The sequence below is a fragment of the Hipposideros armiger genome, unplaced genomic scaffold (genome assembly GCF_001890085.2).
Source record: "Hipposideros armiger isolate ML-2016 unplaced genomic scaffold, ASM189008v1 scaffold_320, whole genome shotgun sequence".
In the NCBI taxonomy this organism is placed as follows: Eukaryota; Metazoa; Chordata; class Mammalia; order Chiroptera; family Hipposideridae; genus Hipposideros; species Hipposideros armiger.
The window spans coordinates 1,423,470-1,446,640 of record NW_017731670.1 but is presented as its reverse complement, the minus strand read 5'-3'; the positions used below and the strand labels follow the sequence as shown (position 1 = coordinate 1,446,640).

The 23,171-nt window shown below is 36.4% G+C and overlaps 1 protein-coding gene across 6 annotated transcripts in view; it reads left to right on the top strand.

The window, feature by feature from the left end:
* NLGN1 (neuroligin 1) overlaps positions 1-23,171 on the top strand; it is a 904,313-nt gene that overhangs the window by 149,243 nt on the left and 731,899 nt on the right. For 4 of the 6 annotated variants that reach the window (XM_019660525.1, XM_019660524.1, XM_019660523.1 and 1 more), the window contains exons 1-2: positions 1,864-2,562; positions 19,267-20,079. In XM_019660525.1, coding sequence (XP_019516070.1) covers positions 19,587-20,079 — 493 coding nt within the window. In that variant the 5' untranslated portion in view covers positions 1,864-2,562; positions 19,267-19,586. Of the gene's footprint in view, positions 1-1,863; positions 2,563-19,266; positions 20,080-23,171 lie in introns of those variants that run through there. The other 2 variants (XM_019660520.1, XM_019660522.1) reach the window with 2 other exon arrangements.

The following is a 23,171-nucleotide window of genomic DNA, read 5'->3' as shown; positions in this document are numbered from 1 at the left end:
TCTTTATGGACTTCACTTTTTATATCTTAATGTTTAATAAACCCTTCTGTTTCCATCTACCCCAAATCATATAACTATCTTTTTCTAAAAGTTTTAAGCTTTGCTCTGCACCTTTAAGACTTTATCCTACTTTAAATATATAGTTAGGTGTGAAGTTGAGAGCTAGTATTATAATTTATTCATATGCCTAATATATTGTCTGAATAGTTCATTTTTGCATTGCTCTCTAATGCCACCTATTTATCAAGTTTCTACAAATTCATCAATATATTTCCCAGCCTTCTATTCCTGAACCAAAGCTATAATATATTGCCTCAATTACTGTCATTTTATATTAAGCCTTAATAGTTCATATGGAAATTCCCAGTGCCTTTTTTTTTATAATTGTACTGACAAGTTTTGACCCTTTGCTCTTGCAAACATATTTTAGGATTAAGTTTTCAACTTTTATGAAAAACTATAGTGGGCTTTTTATAATAATTACATTAGCTTTATAGATTACAATATTGAGTCTCCCATCTAAAAACATATATTTTGTTTATTTATTTGGGTTTACTCTTTAATTCTAATAGATATATTAACTATGGGTCAAAAAGTAACTGCTCACAGTCACATAGCCAGTTAAGAGCAAAACCAGTGGTAGAAGGAAGGTCTTCTGACTCCTTCACAGCTCCTACCCTAAAAGGGGTTAATTATTTAGTCAGTTAAGAAAAAGATCTTGGAGTCCTTGCAGCTTCTGCACCCATCAGCGCGAAAGTGAATCCAACCTCCTGAATTCACTAGGCTCTTGATCATCAGAGTATGTCAGAGGGCTTGTTAGGCATGCAGTCTTATTTCTTCTCTGGTCCTACAGAATCACAATCCTCATTTTTAAAAGATTCCTGGGTCACTGGTAGGTACTGTGAGTTTGTGAGCTTACCAAAAATGAGTCCTAAACCTCATGGTATAGGCCCTTTTTCTCTAAAACCTGGCAAAAATGCTAGTAGTAATCTGGAGGTCACTGAACTGCAAAGGATGCAGGGCAACATTCATTGAGACCCATAGAAGGCCACTTAGATCAATCCTCTCCTGCCCCAGGCTCACAGCAGCCACCATCTGCTTTACTGAGTGAACATCAAAAGTTCAAAACCAGAAGAGACTGTATATACAGAGTGCCAAAAAAAAGTGTACACATTTTAAGAAAGGAAAAAAGTATTAAAATTGTAATACTCAATATATACCAATAACAAAAGATGAATACAAGTCATGCTTGACTTGTGCAATTACCAGACATGCTCAAAGCAGACTATCAGCGTCCAGACACTTCAGATTATGGCGAACTACTTCTTGGGCAACGTTGACCAAAGTGTTAACATCTCTTAAAATGTGTACACATTTTTTTTGGCACCCCGGTAATATACACTCATATTCCTTTAAAGGAAAAAACTGCTAAGGGTTTTTCTAAAAGGAGCATATTTCAGGAATATTGAAGCTTCTTTTGATATCTATAGTTACTCAGGAAACAAATACACTTGCTTTGAAATCACTAACTGCCCTAAATTGGCATTTTAGTACTAACTGCCATTGGGGAAAATTCTGTAGAAAAAAGATGGATACTGGGGGAGACAGAAGCACAGAAAATACACTCTTTAAAGTAAAACAAAGAAGAACGATCACACGACTTTTTTCAAGTAATCATACACTATTCATGTTAATCTCCATTCAGCTTTCTTGTTTAACTACTACAGCAGCAACCAGTTATCTACAGGGGGNGCGGGAACACGTGAGAAGAGGGGATTGAAGAAAAAAAAAAAAGTGAGCTCCCTGCAATATTATCTCGAGCCACTAGGGGTATCTTTGTACCATTTTTCATCCTGCACCGATTTGGAGTAGAAACCTATATTAGGGGAAAACCAGGGTCCTCGGCATTTTTGCGAGCAGTGCACCCAGAATCCAAAAAGATTGAAAAAAAGAAGAAAGAGCGAAAGAAAGAAACCACAGTTCTTTCGGTCACCCGAGCAGGGCTACGAAATCGCTCTGCCGGACATGAGCACCGGGAATTCATTTTTGAGGTCAATTTCCAATCGAGATAAATCTATTGGATTAGTAGGATTATCTGATTGCAGCTGAAAGAAGTAACGTTGTTTGATCATTTGTATTTCTTGCCTGATGGTCGGATTTACATGGAGGTGGCTTGGGGTGCTCAGGATTCTGGATCGTGGTTGCAGCTGGAGAGAAAAAAGGATCAATCGACACGTTTTGGAAGTGTCCGTGGGTGAATAAAAAAAAAAAAAAAGAAAGAAAGAAAGAAAGAAAAAGAGAAAAGGAGGGGGGCGCAAAACTGGGGTTGTGGCTGCTTGAAGAAGAAAAAAAACAAATAAAATAAGGGAAGCATCTTGAATTCTGAAACAAGGATTACCTGGTGCTCAAAATTCCCCCAAAAGCCTCTAGAAACTGGTAAATACTTTAACCAATTCAGCTTGAATTTGACGGCGAAGTGTTGTAGAAACTGTCTCCTTGAATTATTGAAAGGGGACTGGGGGAAGATGAGGGGTCTACCTCTGTGGATTTGTCTAACTGAGGGTAAGTTTGGGGGTCTTTTATTGGGAGGGGGGTGCCGTGGTTTGTGTGCCGCTGCGCGGAAGGTGCTGCGGACGCGGTGCCTGTGAAATGGGAGAAAGGGGGCTGCAAAGCCACCTCGCGCATCTCCGGATGGATCGCTAGGGAGCTACCTAGATGGAGCTTAAAAAACCCCGTTTGGTGGCGTCGGTGGGGAAGCCGAGCAAACCCTCCAAGCTCCCAACTTAGCACTGAAAGTCTCCCAGTTGGGAGATCCCTTTCGGATTCCGTGCTTTCTCCTAGTGATACTTTAAGGAGAGGAGGCAGCGATGCCTTGGAAAACCTGAGTACGGAAGGGTTTGAAAGCCCAAGTAGACATCGCGGCTGCCTCGGCGGCGGTGTCGGGCGGCTGTATTGGCTTTTCCGGCAATTTTGCAGGGGGAACTGGGCCGTTTTCATAGTGTGTCTTTCTGCCTCCCCCTCATTCTCCTTTCTCCTTCCCGCCTCCCCATTCTCTCAGCCGATCACGAAAGGGTTACAGGGTCGCTGAATCGGAGAGAGACAGAAGTGAGTGACTGGCCACACATGTTGTCTTGTAATTCCCTTCCTCGACTTTGCATAATACTGTCCGAGGTAACTTTCTTGGTGCTGGAAGAGTCCAGGAAGGCATTGCAGCTTTTCTGCCCAGGGCCCAGGCTGGCGAGTGCGCCAGGCAGCCGCTGCATTTCTGATGCATCCCAACCCTGGCTGCCTCGCCACTTACTGGCTTTTCTTTCCGACTGAGTGGAGCGCGCGCGTTCCCAGATATTTTCTTGCAGCTGAATTTAGGGGAATTCCACCCCCCTCCTTTTTTAAAAAAATGTATTTTGTAGCTCTCAAGAAAAGCTTATCTTTATTTGCAGAAGGAAAATCAATTTCAGCAGATATAATTAAAATTAATCACTCAAATGAGTAAATATTAATTGACTTAGGAAACTAAAAGTTGCTTTGGAATCCAGAAAAGCATATTATTCTGAACCAGTTTTGGCATCCACACAGGTTCAGAACAATAACATATAAAGAACTGATTCATTTAAAATATGTACATATTTATATAGATAGCTATGTTGATAGGTTAATGAACACCACCCCCATTCTTCTGACACCTCATTCAGCATCATAATTTTTTAATTGGCTTTTTCAATTTAAGGCCAATTTGTTACATTTTAAACCTTCACACATTCAAATGCATTAGAATGAAATGGAGATAGATACTCGCTAAACTATAAAATAATGCATTGTGTACATTTTATTCTTTTGAAGAAAAGCACCAGATATTTTTTTCAGGGGTTTTTGTTTACAGATTATAAAATGTGTGTAGATACATTTATGGTTTTAGCCTTGAAACTTCTTCATTATTTGTGACTCATTGAAAGGCAACTCTTCAATGTCATCTGAAGCACTCACCCTCCCAGTACTTATTTCAGGAATTCACAATACATCAGACATCCTGGTATTAAAGGAGGAGCCTCATCAAACTTTCTTCTTGGATTTGTGTATTCGTGTTTCTTAAATCTAAATTTTGAAACAAGCACATGCCATTTTGTTTTCTTTTTTAAGATGAAATAGCAAATATAAAAGTTCTATCTCCTAAGAATTCTGCAGTGGAAAAGTTAGATAGTTTTTATTTCTGCAGACTGTATAAGCTTGTCTCAAAATGATAGAAATAGCAAGGAATAGTGTCTGCAAGCCCAATTGTTCGTTTTAAGGAGATATCTGAGAGGCTACGTTCGCCTTTTATTTTACACAGCTCTAAGTCACGTGGTTAATGTGCAGCATGAACTAGAAGAATGGAAGTTCTGTGTATTGCTACATTTAGTCAATGGTCCTAGCCACACAGTCTAGTAAAATTTAACATCTTTTTTTTTTAATTTAAATTGCTAAAAGAAGACAGCAAGCAAATAGCATCTTAAACTATAAATAAATACTGAAGGTGAATGGGAGGTGGGCTGGGATTTCTCTTTTTAGGCTTGAAAAGAATATAGTGTTGACATAAAAGTAGAAGAAGAAGAAGAATGTAAAAAGTAGCTGAAACATGAAAAAGGAGGTCCTTTTTAAAAGTTAACTTGCATATTTTTGCACTCTTTGAACCAGTGGTCATGGCATGTTCCACAGTGCTAAAGCAGAAAACTTAGCTTAGCGTGCTTTTGTCTTCTTTGAACAGTATTTTTCTCTGTCAAGAATAATCAGTTCTTTCCATTCCCTCATTCTATTCTCTTTTGGCAGAGGGAATGAAAAGGGGAAAACTCTGGCCTACTCTTTGGTTTCTACAAGCAGTTCCTACACAAAACTTTGGCAAAATTTGTAGGTGGTAAGTTCACTTTGGAAGGCCAATAACAATCTAAATAAAATAAACAAAACTACACACCACCAAATTTTAAAAACTAGTCAGGACATGAAGAGTAAGGTAACCAGTTACATAAATGTTCTCCATGAATTGAGTGAATCACTGTAAGAACTACTGAAAAACCTGAAGAGTTCACTTAGAAAATTAATTACATTTTTGCTCTACTTTATCCAAATATGCATTTTTGGTCATGATTATTAAAAACTAGATGGTGGCTTTTGTCAGTTTCAATTTTGCTACAGAATAACACAGAATGTGGTAATTTGGGCTAACGTTATGGAAGCTCTCAATTAGCCCTAAAAATTGCAAGCACAATTCCTAACAAGAATTAGCATTAGATTCCCCAAAACTTATCCCTATGGGAAAACTGATGTTGCATTTACTGGAGCTTTGCTTGACAGATACACCTGTACCCTGAAAGTCTCCAAGTGTTCCAACTGGCCTAACATTCAAGGGGGGAGATAACACATTTGCTGCATCTTCTTTTGATTTTGAGATGATTAAATACAGTTAAATGTTATTCTACATTAAGTGAGTTTTAAAAATTAAATTACTACACACTCAACTGAGAGCAAAATGAAAAGGGTAATCCCTTTTTAATGATTTGTAAAAATTTAACAAATGCCAACCCAAAATGCAAATCTTTCATCTCTTTTGCTTTATTGAGAAATGCAAAACAACCTAACTTGCAGTTAATTTAAAATTTCACTTTTTGATATCTCAAGTTTACAAAGCCCACAAAAATTAAAAATAAATAAATAAATAAAATAGTGAACACTCATGATGCATCTAGAGTGTCATTTTAAATACCTTTTGAAAGATAATTTAAAATATTTTGAGGTAGCTGACCACTTTATCTTGTGGGATAGCAACCTTCTCCACTGTTTCTAAGCATAAGTCTTTAACACTAAAGGGCAGCTTGATTATTTTTGCTTTGTTATTAATGGAATTACATTGACAGTGTCACATAGTGCTATGATGCTATGATATCTCTGCCTTTAAGATCCCCTTCCAAAAAAAACACACCCATTTGGTAGCAAACCTGTGTGAAAGAGAAAGACTACCAACTCTAATCTTTACTGAAGTCAGAGAAAACTAGTAAATCACTCTAGGCATTTGAAATGATTAGACATTAAAGTTTTGGGGATTTTATATGAATTCTTTTTATAACAGTCAGTATAATCTCTTCTGTGCCTATTTCCATTGCATGTAAGAGAAATTCCAGTCAATGGCAGAACGCTTTACTGCTGCCATTCCTGCAGACTTTATAGATCAGAGATGTGTCAGCGTGTTAGCTTTAGCAGTTATCGCATCTTTTGTGTGAAACCTTATGGGCCTTGCAGGTACTCTCTCATTCTGACACTCATAAAGCGCTCAAGTCCCCATATTTACTATTTAATTTTCTTCCTATATCTAGCAACAGAGCACTTCAATATATGAATGTGCAGCCAAAAAATGACAGGCAAGCGTGAATGGGACTAATGAGTTTTAATAATACACATATTAGGGGCTGCTAAAGGAAGTTTAATTAAGAAAAACAAGTTGAGCATGAAATTCATTTTGGAACAAATGCAATTTAAGATATTGCTACAGATGTACAATCAAAAACCACAGTGATACATCACAGAAAATAAACTTTCAGGTTGATACTTGGCCCTACTTAATGCAGTTGGCATCTTAGTACCTGCCTTTAAGTTGATGAGCTTGGGTTTGACTTATGAAATAAGAGAATATGTGCTTTTTCACAGTGTTTTCACTTTCCTCTGGTTTCTAGAGATTTTCATTTAGTATTTTAACTATATATCTAGCCACACTTGTTGTATGTAATACTATAATAGCTCCCTTAAGATAAGCTGCACTGTAATGTTTTGTTTTTCTGTAGTCTGCTTCTCTCAGACCACATACACCTGCAGCCAGAGCTACCTGCTGAAGCCATGCCTTTCCTGTTGGGTGTGCTGTACATGGCCCTTCAGTAGGAAACCTGCTTGTGTATCCATTTACTGGCACCTATAATTCTATTTAATTTTTGGCGTAATAGAGAAAATATGTAGTTTTGTTTGCGTGTGTATTTCCTTACTTGGTAGAGTAATGTGTTGGGCGCCGGAAGTTGGGGAGGAGATAGAATATCGAGTAAATATTTTCGTAGAATGCAGTTTTCTTAGATTTTGTCTGTATCTAAATAACACAGATACATCTGCAGAGAGTGAAGAAGCCAGACCATAATTTGAAGGTCTTATATATGTTTTTCAACAAGTGCCGTTTTGGAAACATCCAACTGATATTCTAACTTAGTTATATAGATATTGGGCATCACTTATGTGTAACAGTAGTTTTTTCTGTTACACCCAAGGAACATTGAGTCTTTAGAAAAAAAAGAGGCTAATTGTAATGTTCCAAAGTGAGTTAAAAATTCTTGTTGCCTTTAAAAAAATAGTATGGTGGATAATTTCATATTGTCATATGAGATACTGTGCTCAGGAAGTCAACAAGGTAACATACAACATCAATGAATACTGATTTGATAAAAACTAACTTGGGGATTATCACTGCTATAAGTTTTCCTCATAGGACGACCACTTTCCTTATGACGTAACTTACCTGGAAAACAATGATTACTACATATGACATTGACCAACAGTTGTCACAATATTCACACCTGAAAATAATACTTGAGCCTTTTAATAGTAACCACAACACTAGAAGTAATAAAGATTCACTTCAGTAATCATTATGTTTCAAGTAAGTGTATCTGTCATTTTTAATTTAAATCTATATTACTTAGCTGTCCAAAACTTTACATACAAGTGACAGTGTTATCTATCCTTTTTCTTATGGGTAAAAGAAGTCACCAGTTTCATTTTCTCTTCAACTGTGCCAAGTGTTCAAATGCATATGTTACTATGAGATTGATACCAAAAGTACCTATTATTTAGAGCTGTGGTCTTTAGTAATAACATCTGAGAAGTTATTGAATATACAAAGGTAACATATTTTACATAATGAAATAATATTGAAGTAGCAGTGTATATAACCTCCGTGATGTCAGGGATTTCTGTCTGGTTTTTCAAAGCTATGTGTGTTTCCCCCACAGGCCCTAGAATAATGCCTGGAAAATTATTGGTGACCAATAAATGCTTGTTAAATGAATAAAGCGACCAGGCTCTAGCCTTGCATGTTACTTCTTTGCTTAATAATTGGTCTTTTCATTTTTGCTTTTTACTTTTTCTTAAATAATTTGTTATTTGAATTGATAGGTATTTTGAAATTATGTGCAAAATTCCAAAAGTAAAAAGGAATATATTTAAAAGACTGGATTTTAATCAGACAAATAATAATTGAAACTTTTACTGATTTTTGTGTGTAATTTATTGACTTTCCTTTGATATATTAATGTATCAAGACTTACACATGTAATAGGATTATTTCTGGCTATAATTTACCAAAATGTACATTAGAGTTATTTTTTTGCCATGAAGAAAATGTGATATCTCAAGGAACTTGGAGAGCACTAAAATTTTTTTTTTTTTTTTAGCTGAGCCATCCTGCTACCTGTTGGCAGCTCAGCGGCTGCTCAGCTCAGGCTGGACTCGAACCGCTGTTGCTCAGAGCTCAAACTCTTGAGCGAGCTCTTAACCAACTGAGCCACTCGGCCAGCCCTCTAAAAATTTTCTCAAACACTTAGAAGTTGGGCAATAAGATCTAAAATTTAACAAAATTTGGCATTTTGGTCATTATTAAGACTTTTTCCATTTTCTTAAACACTTGATGATTCCAAGCTCCCTATTATTCAATTTTATTTAAATGGTGAATTCATTTAGCAACTGATATTCCATGTGTATATTAAATTCTTGTGAATATATATTCACTGATGTTCAGTTACGCAAATGGCCCATGAATAGAATGTTGTTTTGAAGCTCGTTATTATTAGTACTAATAAAACTGGGATGTGAAGGGAATATAAAAGATGTAGATATCTGAAGAAGATTGCAAGTGCAATATTCTCTTCCCTATTGCGGCACAGGTTGAGCTCTAAGCCAGGTCAGAAGTGACAGGAAACCACTAATGTTGTTTTGTGCCTTATGTGAAAGGAGTTGGTGGTCTTAGTCCAGTTCCTAGTAGACAGTTTCTTCTTAAATAATAGTCATGACAGTATTTACCAATCCCAGCAGAAGCCTGGGAGTGAATGGACACAAAGTTTTAACTACCCCGTCTCTGCTACTCATCCTCCAAGGGGTCAAGATTGACACACCCTGGCACAGGGCCACCCTGAGAAACTTAGTACTGCCCCTGCCAAAGTTGTAGCTGTTCTCTGGCAGTGAGGTTTTTTTTTTTTGTTTGTTTGTTTTTTAAAGAGGACTTTAATTAAATGGGCCACCAGGAGTGGCAATTCCCCACTATTCCCAGGGACAGCAACTCAGTAGAAACAAAAATAAGCTCACATAGTGAATTGAGAGTGTGGCACTGCTATTAGGGTGTGCTATCTTCTCTATAAAGACACCGGCAGCATAATTAAGTTGCTTCTGGAAGCAATGACTTGTGACCCAAGGATGCCCCCTTTCAGACAAAAGCATCAGTTTAATATAAAAGGAAGTAAGCAGCTCTACCCGGCTGTCTCTCCTGAGCTCTCAAGTGAGTATTCATTTTCTTCTGGGGGATCTCTGGGTTGCCAACTGGTTTTCAAAAATGTGTCCTGCAGTATTTTATGTATACAGTAAAACTGTTTCCCGTGGTTTTGTTTTTGTTTGTTTGTTTGTTTTAACATTCTGTCTTATCCATTCCTGCCCCTCTCACCCAACTTCACCTTCTTGTTCATTTGGAAGTCACGACTTCTAAGAAGCTTCTAGATTTAACAGTATTTGGAGCTTTTATCTGAGAATAGGTTCATAGTAAACAGAAAGTAAAACTTATTTTGAATAGTGAAATGTGAATGGCTTGCTTCAGCTGCTACCCCAAAACAAAGCAAAGCCAACAAACAAGAAACAATAATATTTAGCTATTAGTTGTAATGATGGTCATAGCAGACAAGTTCAGTTGTGAAGTGCACAAGGAAAGATGATATCACTTTGATCTCTGTTTCTTCGTGTTGTCATAAAAGCTGTTATGTCATCTTAGAATCCTATTTTTTTGCCAGGCAGCAATGGAATTTGCTATCTGTCTATATGGTCATCCATGCACACCCCTGCATGACAAGAATTTTCATTGTACTTTAATTTGTTTCCACCTCTTTTTTGTTTTATACCCCCTTGTGCTATAACTCTAATTGAGATAATACTTTCACAGAGGTGAGCCATCAAAGATAGATAAATAAAATCTGAGGGCAGGGTTAACTGATGAAAATAACATAATGAATGAATTGGCTATTCATTCAAGAAATATTTTTTGATGACCTACAATGCAATGAATTGTTCTGGGGATGGTTATTAAAAATCAATGATTCAAAAGTGATAGCCTCTATCTTTGAAGAGTAAGGCTAGTCTAATCATATTATTTTTGTGATTATAATTCTTCTCATCATACTTGGGATAAGACCTCACATTCCTAAAATGGCACAGAAATTCTCAAATTGTCATCTCCTCTGCAGCCTGATGTCCCACCCTTATTTCTTGTCATACTGATCTCTTTGTTCTTGGAAAGCCCCGGTCTTCTCAGCATTTGGGTCTTTTACCTCGGTCTGCCATGCTCTGGACCCTGGTCCTCACCTGCCTATTCTTACTCATATTTCAGAATCCAGTTGACAGGTCACTTCCTCAAAAAGATCATGCTTCCCATTCCAGACTCATTAAATGTCTCCTCAGAGCCCCCTGCAGTCTCCTTTTTGGCAAAGCATTTATGACCAAGTAGTTTTATCTGTGTAACATCAAGTTTGTCTTCCCCATTGAACTGTAGTCTCCATGATAATCAGCACTATTCCTATCTTGTTCATGTTTGGCCTCTCCAGTACCTCTTACTAAATATATAATTGTAAGAATGAAGAGGGAAGCTGGGTGTTTTAATTGCTGTGATAAAAAACGACCATGGGTTCAGTTACAAGAAAATTTGCAAGTGCTTTGAGAGTTGAGGGAAGCGAGTGTTTTGTGTCTGGGAAGATCTGGGAAGAAGTACTGACTTTTGAGCCAGGCCTTGAGGGATATTAGCTGGGGTCCCTCCAGGCAAAAACTGATGGGGGGAGAGTGTTTTCCCTGAAGGAGATTTTGGTAAATTAGTTGGGCCCAATTTGCTGACAACAGTGCTGTGTACTGCCTTCCATTAGTATTGTTTATTCACAAAGATAGATGACCACCAGCTATAACCTCTGCAGTGTACTCCCGATTTTTTCCTGGATATTTTAAAAAATATTTAATTTATGTATTTTTTCTCCTATTACTGTCAAATTTTAGTTTTCCTTTTCTACTTAACATTCTGTTTTCTCTTATTACATGATTAGAGAGGTTCATTTATAGTGGAAGTAGCCCAAGGAGAATGAGAACAAGTAGAAGAGCTTATATTTTCTGCAGAGGAAGGGGGCATGGGATGTGACTCTGGGAATCTATTGAGACTTGTCGGCCTTTTCTCCTAGGAGGAGGCCCTGGACAAAATTGAGAAGGAGGCGGGGTTTATCTGTAGAGTCTATTAATCCTTCTGCCTTATCTGTTTGAATTTACTATGTTCACAAAACTGTTTTCTTGTTTTATTAAAAAGTATTTCAGTGGCTTTTTGTTTCCTCAATTTAATTATCTGTTACACTGAGATGATAATGATCTCTATTTTATGGTATTTAGAGACAATTCAATGAGATGATGCAGTTAGCTCACTGTTTGGCCCCAGTCTGTGCTCAGTTGGTGCTAGCCGTTAACCAAGTTATTAACTAATAATGGTCATGGCAGAATATACTTGTCACCACATTAGTCCTCAATTGCTACATGTTGGTATGGCCCCTACATGGGCCATGGCATATTTTGTACTTCTATATAATAAATTTTTGATATTCTCATCTCAGAGTAGACCCTTTATAATCCTTGGTTCTAATTATTTCTTACTTTTTCTCCTTGTACTCTTCTGGTACTGCACACCTTCCCACCCAAATTCAGTTACTGTATTCAACACTAGAATTACCATTTCTCATAACCTTTGCTTCTTGAAATTCTACCATTCTTGCCTTGCTTATCCACAGTCCTAACTTGTATCATTTACTCTCTGCTTCAGATTATGGAATGTTGCTGGTAAAAAGTCTCAATACTGCACTATTTGTGCCTATTTTATATAAATTATGCCTATTAATTAAATCCAGCAAGCTGGTGAGCAGTCTTTTTATTTCCTCCCTGTTGGTGCCCTGTGGATTTCACTCTGAAACCCTCAAACTGAGCATATGACTTCATTGAGTTGTCGCATTGGCAAGCAAAGCAAAAGGTCCTATATCATAAAGGTTCAGAGCCTGTTGTGTGGAGTTAGGTTTGTTTCTTGGATCTGTTTTTTCTTAGCTTTGTGGCCTTAATAAAGTTATCTAACCACCTAAAGCCTCACTTTCCTCATCTCAAGCAACAGTACTTGGTTTAAGTCTGTTGTGAGAACTAAATGACATGAGCCATGTAAAGTGCCTTAGACAGGGCTTGGCAAGTAGTTGGTGGTCTATGATATTAGTTGTTTTTGTTGTCATTTTCACATAAATGTAGATGTATTCAACCTGAACATGAAAATAAAATTATTTCTGGTTTCTTTGTCACCAATTCATTGACTAAGGTAATGGTTTGCATACCTTTGTGATCATGTAATCCTGTGGTTTTGAAAACCAAACCATAAAAAATGTAAAATATATATACTTCTACATAAATATCTATCATCAGATTAAAAAATACACAAAAAAATAGACATTAAATGATGAGAAAGATGAAATCAGTATTCTTAATAACTTAAAAATCTTGATGTCTTCATTCCATCATTTGTTAATATCTCAAACATTGGGGTTCTTAGGGTGAAGTTCACAGCTAATGAAATGAATATAAATTGTATTTCAAGTTATCTTCTTGAAGTTTTCAAATATTTTTGACTTGCTATTACATGTGATTAAATAGCCATTGTTTTTAGTCTTGCAATGTAGCCGAAAAAGAGCTTGTACTATAAGTAGAAGTTTCATTTCTGCTCATTTCTTGTTCTTATGATTAAATTTCTAGTAGTTCTTTAATCTACATTTATCTTGTGGGAAATACTTCATGCAGTAGTCCATTTTGTGAAGGTCACTTCAATTAAAACATGATGAAAACTGTGTAAATCTACTTATCCAATAATGTAAACTCTAATACATAGCTATACATTGAAAAGGAAACATAGCAACAATAAAAGGCCACTGCTGGCAAGCCTACTGTGTTATAGAACTCTACACCTTCCCAAGATGCATTGTGCTACATGCTTCTCACAGCCATGTGAAGGCACGTGTATTAAACCATATATTCGTATTAGCAAAGCTTAATTTCTTTCTCTTTTTACTTTATAGAAAATATTGTGGTACATAGAACTTCAATAATTTACTTCCCTTTTCTAACCTGGCCATCGTGTGGTGGCATATGAACACAGTGCTTTGGGGATCCCTGCTCCCACAGCACGGCTCATTTAAGTGTCTTGTGAATAAACTTAATAATATTCTTCCCCTGCTAGGAATATTGAATGGCTTTTCATCATCCAGTGAATACAATCCAAACTCTTTAGCCTTTTAATGAAGGGCTTGCTTGATTTGGCTGTAACCTGGCCTTGCCAGTCTGTCTCATTCAATGCTCAACCTCGTTTACTCTGTGTTCTGGCCAAACTAAATTGTGCCCTCCTCAAATGTGGTGGTTTCTTTCCTGCCTGTCATATGTTAGATTTCTCAGGGTAAATATAAAGATGCTGAGATGGAAGTTTGCCAGCTGGAAGGTTATTGGGGCATGCCACTGGAAAAAATACTTAGTGAGTGAGAGAATCACAGCCAACTCTTCCCTCTGCTCCTTTCCATTGGGAGCCCTGGGGCTGGGATGGTCCTTCAGAGATGGCCTGCATTGAGGTGACAAGGCCAGGCCTTTCTACACTGGTGCGGACCAGCCATTGGAGTGTGAGCCAGGTCTAGGGAGGTCGAGCACCACAGTATCCACTATGTAACCTTTCCCCTGTTTCTAGAATGTGCCTTCAGCCTGGGATCTCTTGCATGACCATCAATATATGTTTCAACCTTATTCATTGTTTGAGGCCCAGCTCAAATTCCCCCTGATTCATGAACTCTTTCCTAAACCACTAATTTGAGGTAGACCTCTATCTTCTTTTAAAGCCTAACAACATTTTGTGCAATTGCATTCATTTGTTTATTCATCCCATTTTTAAGTACTTACTGTGTGAATTAATTACACATAAGTTACTTTAAGTGTTCAGTTACAGAAAGGACTCACAGGACTCAAATAGTTTATATGCATTGGACAGCTTTATTACAGGCAGAGAATACAATAGAGCAATAGCAAGAGAAGGGTATGTATTGAACGGGGTCCAGAAATCTCAGGCTCAGTCTTCTTGTTGTCCCACTGCTGGGTCACACAGGATACCCCTTGTCTCCCAGTCTTGAACCACCACCTGTGTGCATGTGAAACATATTGGTACAGGAAGCCCAAAATCTGTCAATGGTCAGATTTTCTTACAGAAAGGTGGTCACATAGGCACATTCCAGTTACATGGCCAGACTTGGCCATTGAAAATTGCCACACTCCACTGAAACCAGTTATTATTATATCCAAATATTATTGTTATTATTACCAAATCTAATTCTTAAACATTATTGAGCACTGTTGATAGACTGATATGTTCTGAACTCAACTCATATACTCATAGGTAGCACAAAACATTGTTTAGCTTCAGTTAATACAGTCATTCTTCATTGATCCTGGATCTATATTTACAAATTTCCCTATTAACTAAAATTTATTTGTACCCCCACATCAGTACTCATGATGCTTTCAGTCATCCACACACATGAGCAAAGGAGCAAAAAAATTGAGGATGGTAGAGGTAGTGCAGTGTGGCGTTAGAAGCTCAAGTGCCGAGCCAGCTGGAAGGGTTGGCGTCCCAACTCTCAGCCCTGTTAACGGGGTCACCTCAGACAAGCCACTTACCCCATCTGAACCTTGTTTCCTCTTTTGTAAAATAAAGAAAACAGAAGCTACTAAGGAGAATTGTTTCTAGGGTTTAAGATTATAGTTTATAACAATATTAAGTGTGTGTGTGTGTGTGTGTGTGTGTGTGTGTGTCCCTAGGGACAATGGATCTGTGTTCCCTAATTCAGTGTATGCAATGACTTTTAGAGACCATAACTAGGATGAATAATGGCAATCAATTGTATTGGCCAATCTCTACGCAGCTCGGCGATAAGCATACAGTCAATCCAGATCAGTAGAGATTTATTAATGCCTGCACTATGTAAACAGTTTCCACATGGATTTTATGATGACTATAAAGATATTATTTAAAAAAACAATAGCCCCAAATCCGTGTCATTGAATAAGAAATTCAGTGGGCTGGCTGGGGTGGGGATGGGGTTCAACAATAAAACAAATAACAAAAACAAAGCAATATTCCTTTACAATATTGTAGCTACTTGGGAGCAATGGCTGGATTGTACTTGTCTTACATTTTCATAACATTTAACACAATAGCTTATACATTGTTGATACCCAGTGAATGTTTATTGAGTGAAGGAAACATTGATGAATGTGCCCACGCCCTGTGAATATCTAATGTCCCAGGCTCTCTGCTGTCTCCCTAATCATCACTTTGGCCTGGGTCATTCTGGAACAAACTAGTTGATAAACCAGCTATTAGGATGAATTAATGCAAGTGAGAGAATGTATTCTCATTTATGATGTCTTTTTAAATGTTATTGATTTTTTATTTTATTTCTTTCAGTAGACTAAAACATGCTTTAACCCAAAGAGAGGAATAATGGAAGAATTTCTGAGCTAGTATCGCCACTAACTTCAATATTAGAGGATGCTAGTCCTGTGTGGATTGATATGCTTATCTACTTGCCTGGTCTGCTGAATAAAGCTTTTCTGACCTCATTAATTTAAGTACTTATCATAAAATATTTCAAACGTAGAGGAAAATATAGAGAATGTCTTAACAAAGGTGTGTGTGTGTGTGTGTGTGTCTGTGTCTGTGTGTGTGTATCACCTAACACTATCAAACAAGACTTGTAAAACTTGCTGTAGTTAATTAATTGTTGGTCTTTTAAGGCCTCACCACAGGTTAAATATCTTAGGTGTCAATTAATTAATTAATTAATTAATAGCTAGAACTGATTTCTTTCCCTTTCCTCTTTACCCAGTGGTTGCAAATGTCCTGTTAATACATATTTATATATCTGTGAATAATATGTAGTATTGTTTTACATATTTTAAGCTTTATATAAATAACATTTTACTGTACCTGATCTTCTGCAACTTGCTCTATTCAAAATGTTTGATATTCATCAATGTTGATATATTTAGGTCTAGGTCCTTTATTTGCTCTGAAGTATAGAATTCCAATTTGTGAATATATCATAATTCATTTATCAATATCTAGTAGTAGACATTTAGGCTATTCTGAAGTAGAGGGCTTTTTTTTTTTTTGGCTTTTTTTGGGTACCTATTATTGTTTTAACAACCAATCGCTGCATTCCATGTAAAGTAAAAAAGATTAAAAAAAAATCTAAACTTCCAATAAGAACAGGATACACCATTTAAATTCCTCTGTTTCTATGAACTTGTCAGAATATTTACCTAGACTCTATCTTCTGAGGGAACATAAAACACTTTTACAATTCAATTTTAAGTGTACTGGGATCAATTTTTTTAAAAGTGTTAATTGTGAAGTGAAAGACTAAATAATGTGCAATGATCAAGGGGATGGCCTTTAAATCAGATGCCAATGGGCTCTTGGATCTGCTATTGATTAACTGAGAGACCTTGGCCAAGGTATTTAACCTCTTTAACTCTCAGTTCCTCTTGAGTAAAAAAGGGATAACTAATGAACTAATATTATAGGGTTGCTGTAAATTAGATGTAAATGCATGAAAGCTAAGGGTTTGGCATATACTAAGAAGGCACCAATAAATAGGAAAAGAAAAACCTACCAAAAATTTGAGTCTTTATATTTAGGCATATCTCTATCTCTATCTCTGTCTATATCTCTATCTAAGTCTCTATCTCTATCTATATATCTCTATATATTTATATCTATCTATATCTGTATCTATACCTATATCTATATCTATATCTATATATCTATTTTAAATTTCAGTGATTTAAACCAGCCATATTTTTACATCAGACTTAGATGATGGTGATTGTTATAGTAGCAACTTCTGAAAAATATTTGGGGTGAATACTATAGTTCTCCATACAGGTAAGCCCATGAAAAATGGGATATTTTTGTAACCTCAGAAGCTAAACATTATTAGAATTTGAAAATTCACCATGGCATACAGAATTTAAATCCTCCACAATTTGTGTTCAAGTAGCACATCAGTGGGAAAAAGGAGCCCTTTTATTTTTTACGCAGTTAAGGGTTTATAAATGTATATATTAAAAAGTGCTATTTTGTTAATAACCAAACAAGTACTTATTATTATTACTGAAATACTAAGTATGTAAAGAAGAACTTTTGGAAATGGTTGCACTACTTGAAAATGAGGCTGAATAAAAACTGGTGATGGAGACTTGTAAGGCCTCACCACAGGTTCTTTATTTTAGATGTAGAAAGGGTCTTTTTAACACCAGAATGTTAGATGTAGAAAGGGTCTTTTTAACACCAGAATGTTATTAGGAAAGACAGCCATGCTGTGGCCCATCCAGATTTTGCACAAGAATAAGCATAACATATTCTTAACAGATGTGGGTTTGTGTAGCTACATCTTCAATACATGCTAGAGTTCTGGGACAAGAATGGGGTGGGCCTGAGGCTGTCTTTTGTATGTTAATATGCGTTCACAGCAAAGGTGTGCACATAAACACAGACTGAGGTATTCTTGAAGAAAAACATTTATCTCCTTGTTGCCTTCTGTGATGGACTGCTCAGAGCACTTAAAAGAACACCAGGCCTGAACCAAATCTCTTGCTGCCCTATATAGTTTTTGCAATCTCCTTTTCAATAACACAAAGTTAGGGCAGCGTCACTGCCAGACCAGCACTTCTTCAAAAATCTTTCCATAATATGATAGGACAGAACCATCTGTAATACATATCAACGCTGTTATTTTCAAAGTAAGCACTTTAAGAGTTGCTTGAACAGGAAAAGACAAACATGCCGTGTTGCGTACTATTTTGCAGTTAACGTAAAATTACACTGTGAATTGCATCACCCTGAATGTTACATTTTATTCCGATGCACTTTAAGCTGAACTGGGTAAACAGTGTTAGGTGTGTAATTAGTGTTAATATGCAGGATGCCATGATTAGGTGTGATTGTTCTTTTAAACTACCGAGGTTTTTTTTTATTATTATTCTTTTCTTGATGTCTAACAGATAGTGAGAACAAAATTTGTAATTTAAAATATATTGACTTTGGCTCAGAAATTAATTTTTCACATTGCAAATTTACTGATATCTAAACTATATAGCTGGATGATAAACAAACAAACAAAAACTGTCTGCAAAATACGATGCCAACTTCTGTCTCTTTTTCAAATTGTGTCTAAAGCCCTTTGTCTTTTAAATTTTTGAACCTTAATTTAAGGTGAGAGACCAGTAGCCAATGATTTTACACAGACTTTTGAGAAACAACAAGTAGGTTAACCTTATCAGGTAGTTAAACTTAAGTGATTGTGGTGGAACTCATACTGGTTTTCTTGTTATAACATTAGCTTTGTTTTGTCTACAAAGCATGGGATTGGAGACCACATTTTTGTTTGTTTGTTTTTAATATATACAATTATTCTTAAAGAGCTTGTTTACGTTCCAGTAATTCTCTACCAATATTTTTTTAAAAAAAGGTTTCCTGCTATTGAATTCTAATTTTGTGCATGTTTGCTGATGGTGTGGTTATTGAAGTGATTGAAGACTATCATAATGGGAAAATTTCACATATAACTTTTATTTTAAAAGTACGATACTGTGAAATGCTCTTGAAACTATATTTGAACAGAACCTGCTTCCACTTAAATGTGTATAAAGTCAGCAGGCAAGTTCCTCAATCTAATAGTCAGTTCTTTTACCTGTCAACTCATGTAAAACCGTAATTTTCCTATAATACTATTTAACTTACCTGATTCTAGCCACTATTAATGTATTTCTGTAGCTTGTTAAACATCTAGTTATCATCACTCTGTCTATTTTAGCTTGTTCATGCTAATGATTTATGTTCATTTTCTCTAGGATATAGACCTGCACCTAACTGGATTTGATTTATCAGAGGGAAATCTACAGTCAATGGCCCCTCTTACCACAGTGCTACTATGGAAAACAGAATGGTCAATAGGATATGGTCTGCTAAACAGTGATGACTGAAGATGCTACTTCAGTACATGTGAAATCAATGGGAGATGCTGGCTGCATGAAGAGCTTTCTGAGCTTTTCTCCAAAAGCTCGCCTTTAAATAATTGGAGGCGGATTCTACCATTATAAGGTCTCTCTCACGTGGATACAAATACCTTTGCCTCACTGTAACCAGACAACTAGACAACTAATGTGGGACCATGGCACCGCCCAGATGCGCGTGGCCAAATTATGTTTGGAGATCAGTAATGGCACGCTTGGTACACAGGGGATTGGGTGCCTCTTTGACTCTCTGTGTGTTGGGATGTTTGCTTCAGGCTGCCCATGTGCTCTCCCAAAAATTGGATGATGCAGACCCACTGGTGACTACCAACTTTGGCAAGATAAGAGGGATTAAGAAAGAACTCAACAATGAAATTCTGGGGCCTGTTATTCAGTTTCTTGGGGTTCCATATGCAGCTCCGCCAACAGGGGAACATCGTTTTCAGCCTCCAGAACCACCATCGCCCTGGTCAGATATTAGGAATGCCACTCAATTTGCTCCTGTCTGTCCCCAGAATATCATCGATGGCAGATTACCAGAAGTCATGCTTCCTGTGTGGTTTACTAATAACTTGGATGTGGTTTCATCATATGTACAAGACCAGAGTGAAGATTGCCTGTATTTAAACATCTATGTCCCAACTGAGGATGGTGAGTTTACCACAGGAAAAACAGGGAGATATATTTATATTTTGCTTTTCTATTCTAAGCTCTAACAATATTAATTCACGTGTACTGGTAGCATGCATGGCTTTTCCTGTTGGCATGTAGACATATTTTACATGCGTGCATGCCGCTCTTTTTGTTTATGTGTGTTGGTGTATCTGTTCTTTTTTTTTTTTTTTTCTGTGCCTACTCATTTTCTTTCCTCCACAGCACGTATATGTAGGTAGAAATGGGTCCCCAATGTCCATTTCCTACCAAATGACTTCTGAGAAGATGCATCAACATTTCTCCATTGCATGTGCAGGCTCAACGAATTGGGGATCTTTCGCACTCAGTAAATGCAGGAGCATAATAAGTTAGATAGTGCTGTTGCATGTTCCGGCGGTCTGTGATGGAGCGCCATGTTATTTTCTAGTCTTCTATTCATTTTTCAGTAAAAAGAATATCCAAGGAATGTGCCAGAAAACCCGGCAAGAAAATATGTAGAAAAGGAGGTATGTATAAAAGTGGAAATAAAAAATGGGGGAAAAAGCTTACAGAGGAAGAACAAGATATTCTCCCTAAGGATGATTTGCTGATGCTGGAAAGTGAATGGTTAGGCGATATGTGGAATTTAATGAAGCCTGACAGAAATCTGTTCTGTCAAGGAACAGAAAGATGGCTAAGGAGACTCCTAGCTGTGTAGATAACATTGACAAACCTCGTTGGTGGTGCCTCGTGTTCTAGTGCTGGTAGCATCAGTAGGAGTTGAATCTCTGCTTTGAGTTTGTGTATAGAGGAAAAGATACTTAGGCTATTTATTACGTGGCCTGCAAGGAACCCAAACTATGCTGCCTTCCCAACTGGTATACTTTTGATCTGCAATTCCGTTTATAGAGACATAGATTTCTATTCCTGTTAAAATTGATAAGTTCAGTCACAAACTTAGTTTTTTGTTTGTTTATTCTTAGCTCCTTCAGAACACCCCATGAACTTTCTCATGTAAAGGTAAATTTGACATGACTATTTGGCAATTACTATTATTAAACAATAGCATTTTTTCCCCAGACAGTCTTTTCATTTTTAGTTACTCTTCCAGAAGAGAATGAGATTTTGCAGATTTTCATACTAAATATTTAGTCTTAAAATTACTTTCACATTTTTATATTTATGTTAAACAATTTAAAACATAGGGAAGAACATGATTCAGAAGCTACAATTAAATCAACCTTCAAATCATCCTCTAGCCAGATTGAGCAAATGTAGACACTGACAGCTGCAAGCCTGCATCTGAATGTGGCGTGTCCACACTCCATTTTTATATAACATCCAGTAAATCACTCACAGGAGAGCATGATTTTCTATGGCAGTAAATCATCTAAGTGTTATTTTGACCTTATTCATAACTTTGTAGAATTTCCAGTCTTCATACAGAAGTCATATTAATATTCTAGTGCTGTACATCCTATCTCTCTGTGCACTTCTAATCTCCTGGCTGGACCAAGTAAGATTTCATTACAACATCCTTGTGGGGAGGGGAGTGACTAAACTGTTCTATTGGGATTGCATTATATGGAAGAAGCTTCATATAACAAAATTCTCGACTACAGATAAGAAGTATTTGCATTAGATTGAATTTTGTTTTGTTTTGTTTTTGTTCTTATTTCTTTGGTCATACTGGTAGCATGAGATTGAACCTTTATTTTATTATTGATGCCATGATTTGGGTAAGAACACAGTGTACTTAAGAAGGTGGATATGGAGGCAACAGGGTGTTTTAGATATCTAAATCAAAGTCCTTTGTTTTTCTTCAAATGAGAATAACTGCAGTAATTTACATGCCTTCAACTAATGTATAATACTGCAGTGGTTATTATTATGCAGCTTATCAAGCATGTGTAATTAGCTAAGTGACTTTCACCTCCTATCACAAAGATGTTGATTCACAAAGTCATAAATAAAGATGCTATTAAAGAATGCATAAATAGAGTATAATACACAAAAATACCTACAATAAAAAAAAATGATAAAGACACCAGAAGGTAAGCTAGTAAATGAGAAAGTGACCTTTCTTCTCATATGTCTTCAGAGGAGAATGGTTTCATTAGAAAATCCCTTTTCATTCTTCTTTGGATTGTTGGTTCTATCTGCTTTATGAAAGAGTTGGCAAAGAGGCATATAGGCTGTGCTTTGTACTTTGGCAAACTTTAAACTAATTTATAATTAGCCTGAGGACAAAAATCTATAGATACCTCTTTCAGTATTTGTGGCTTATCGTCCACATCTGTTATATTTTTGTAGTAAGCATTCTACAGAAAAATTATTTAGCTTTGGTATTTAATATATCCCATTAATGTTAAATAATTTCTTGTGATAGCTGTTTGTATATTATTCCAAAAGCTAAATAAAGAATTTAAATTTAATTTTCTACATAGTCTTTTTAAAATGAAGCTAAAGTTTAGAGCTTGATTTTTAAACAGAGGAGTAGAATTTTTCCCCAAACTTTTACCTTTACTGCCTTTTCTATCATGAAGGGTCTATTCTGGTAATTTCAAGAAATTATATTTTGCTTGTTAAGAAAATATTAGAACTTTCATCTCTATGCATATACTAATATATATTTCATATGGACTATGAGTTCTTCAATGGAATTCTATGAGTTTATAAGTGATGGTTTAGGAACTCTAGGAATGGTTGTGTTGCATTTTATCTAGGTGCTAATAAAATTCTAGGTTGTTATTATTTGTCTTATTGTGTGTGTGGTCACCTGCAGAGGCAGATGGGCCCCACCCCTGTGCCAGGTTCACTGTAATCTGTGCATACTGTGTTCATTCAAAAGTATTTCTTAATAGCCTATTATAATTCATTCATTAGTCAAGGGAGTTTGTAATGAAACAGACAAAGATCTCTCTTCTCATAGAACTTAAGTTCAAGTAAGTTTACAAAGAGCAAAGCATTTTTTGTACTTTAGTCTGTATAAAAGGAAGAAAATCTTCCTCCTCATCCAAGAGATACCTTATTATAATTTTAAATAGAGCGTTTATAATATTTTCCTGTGTAATTGAAGAAGAAAACATATTTTTACCAATAGACTGCCT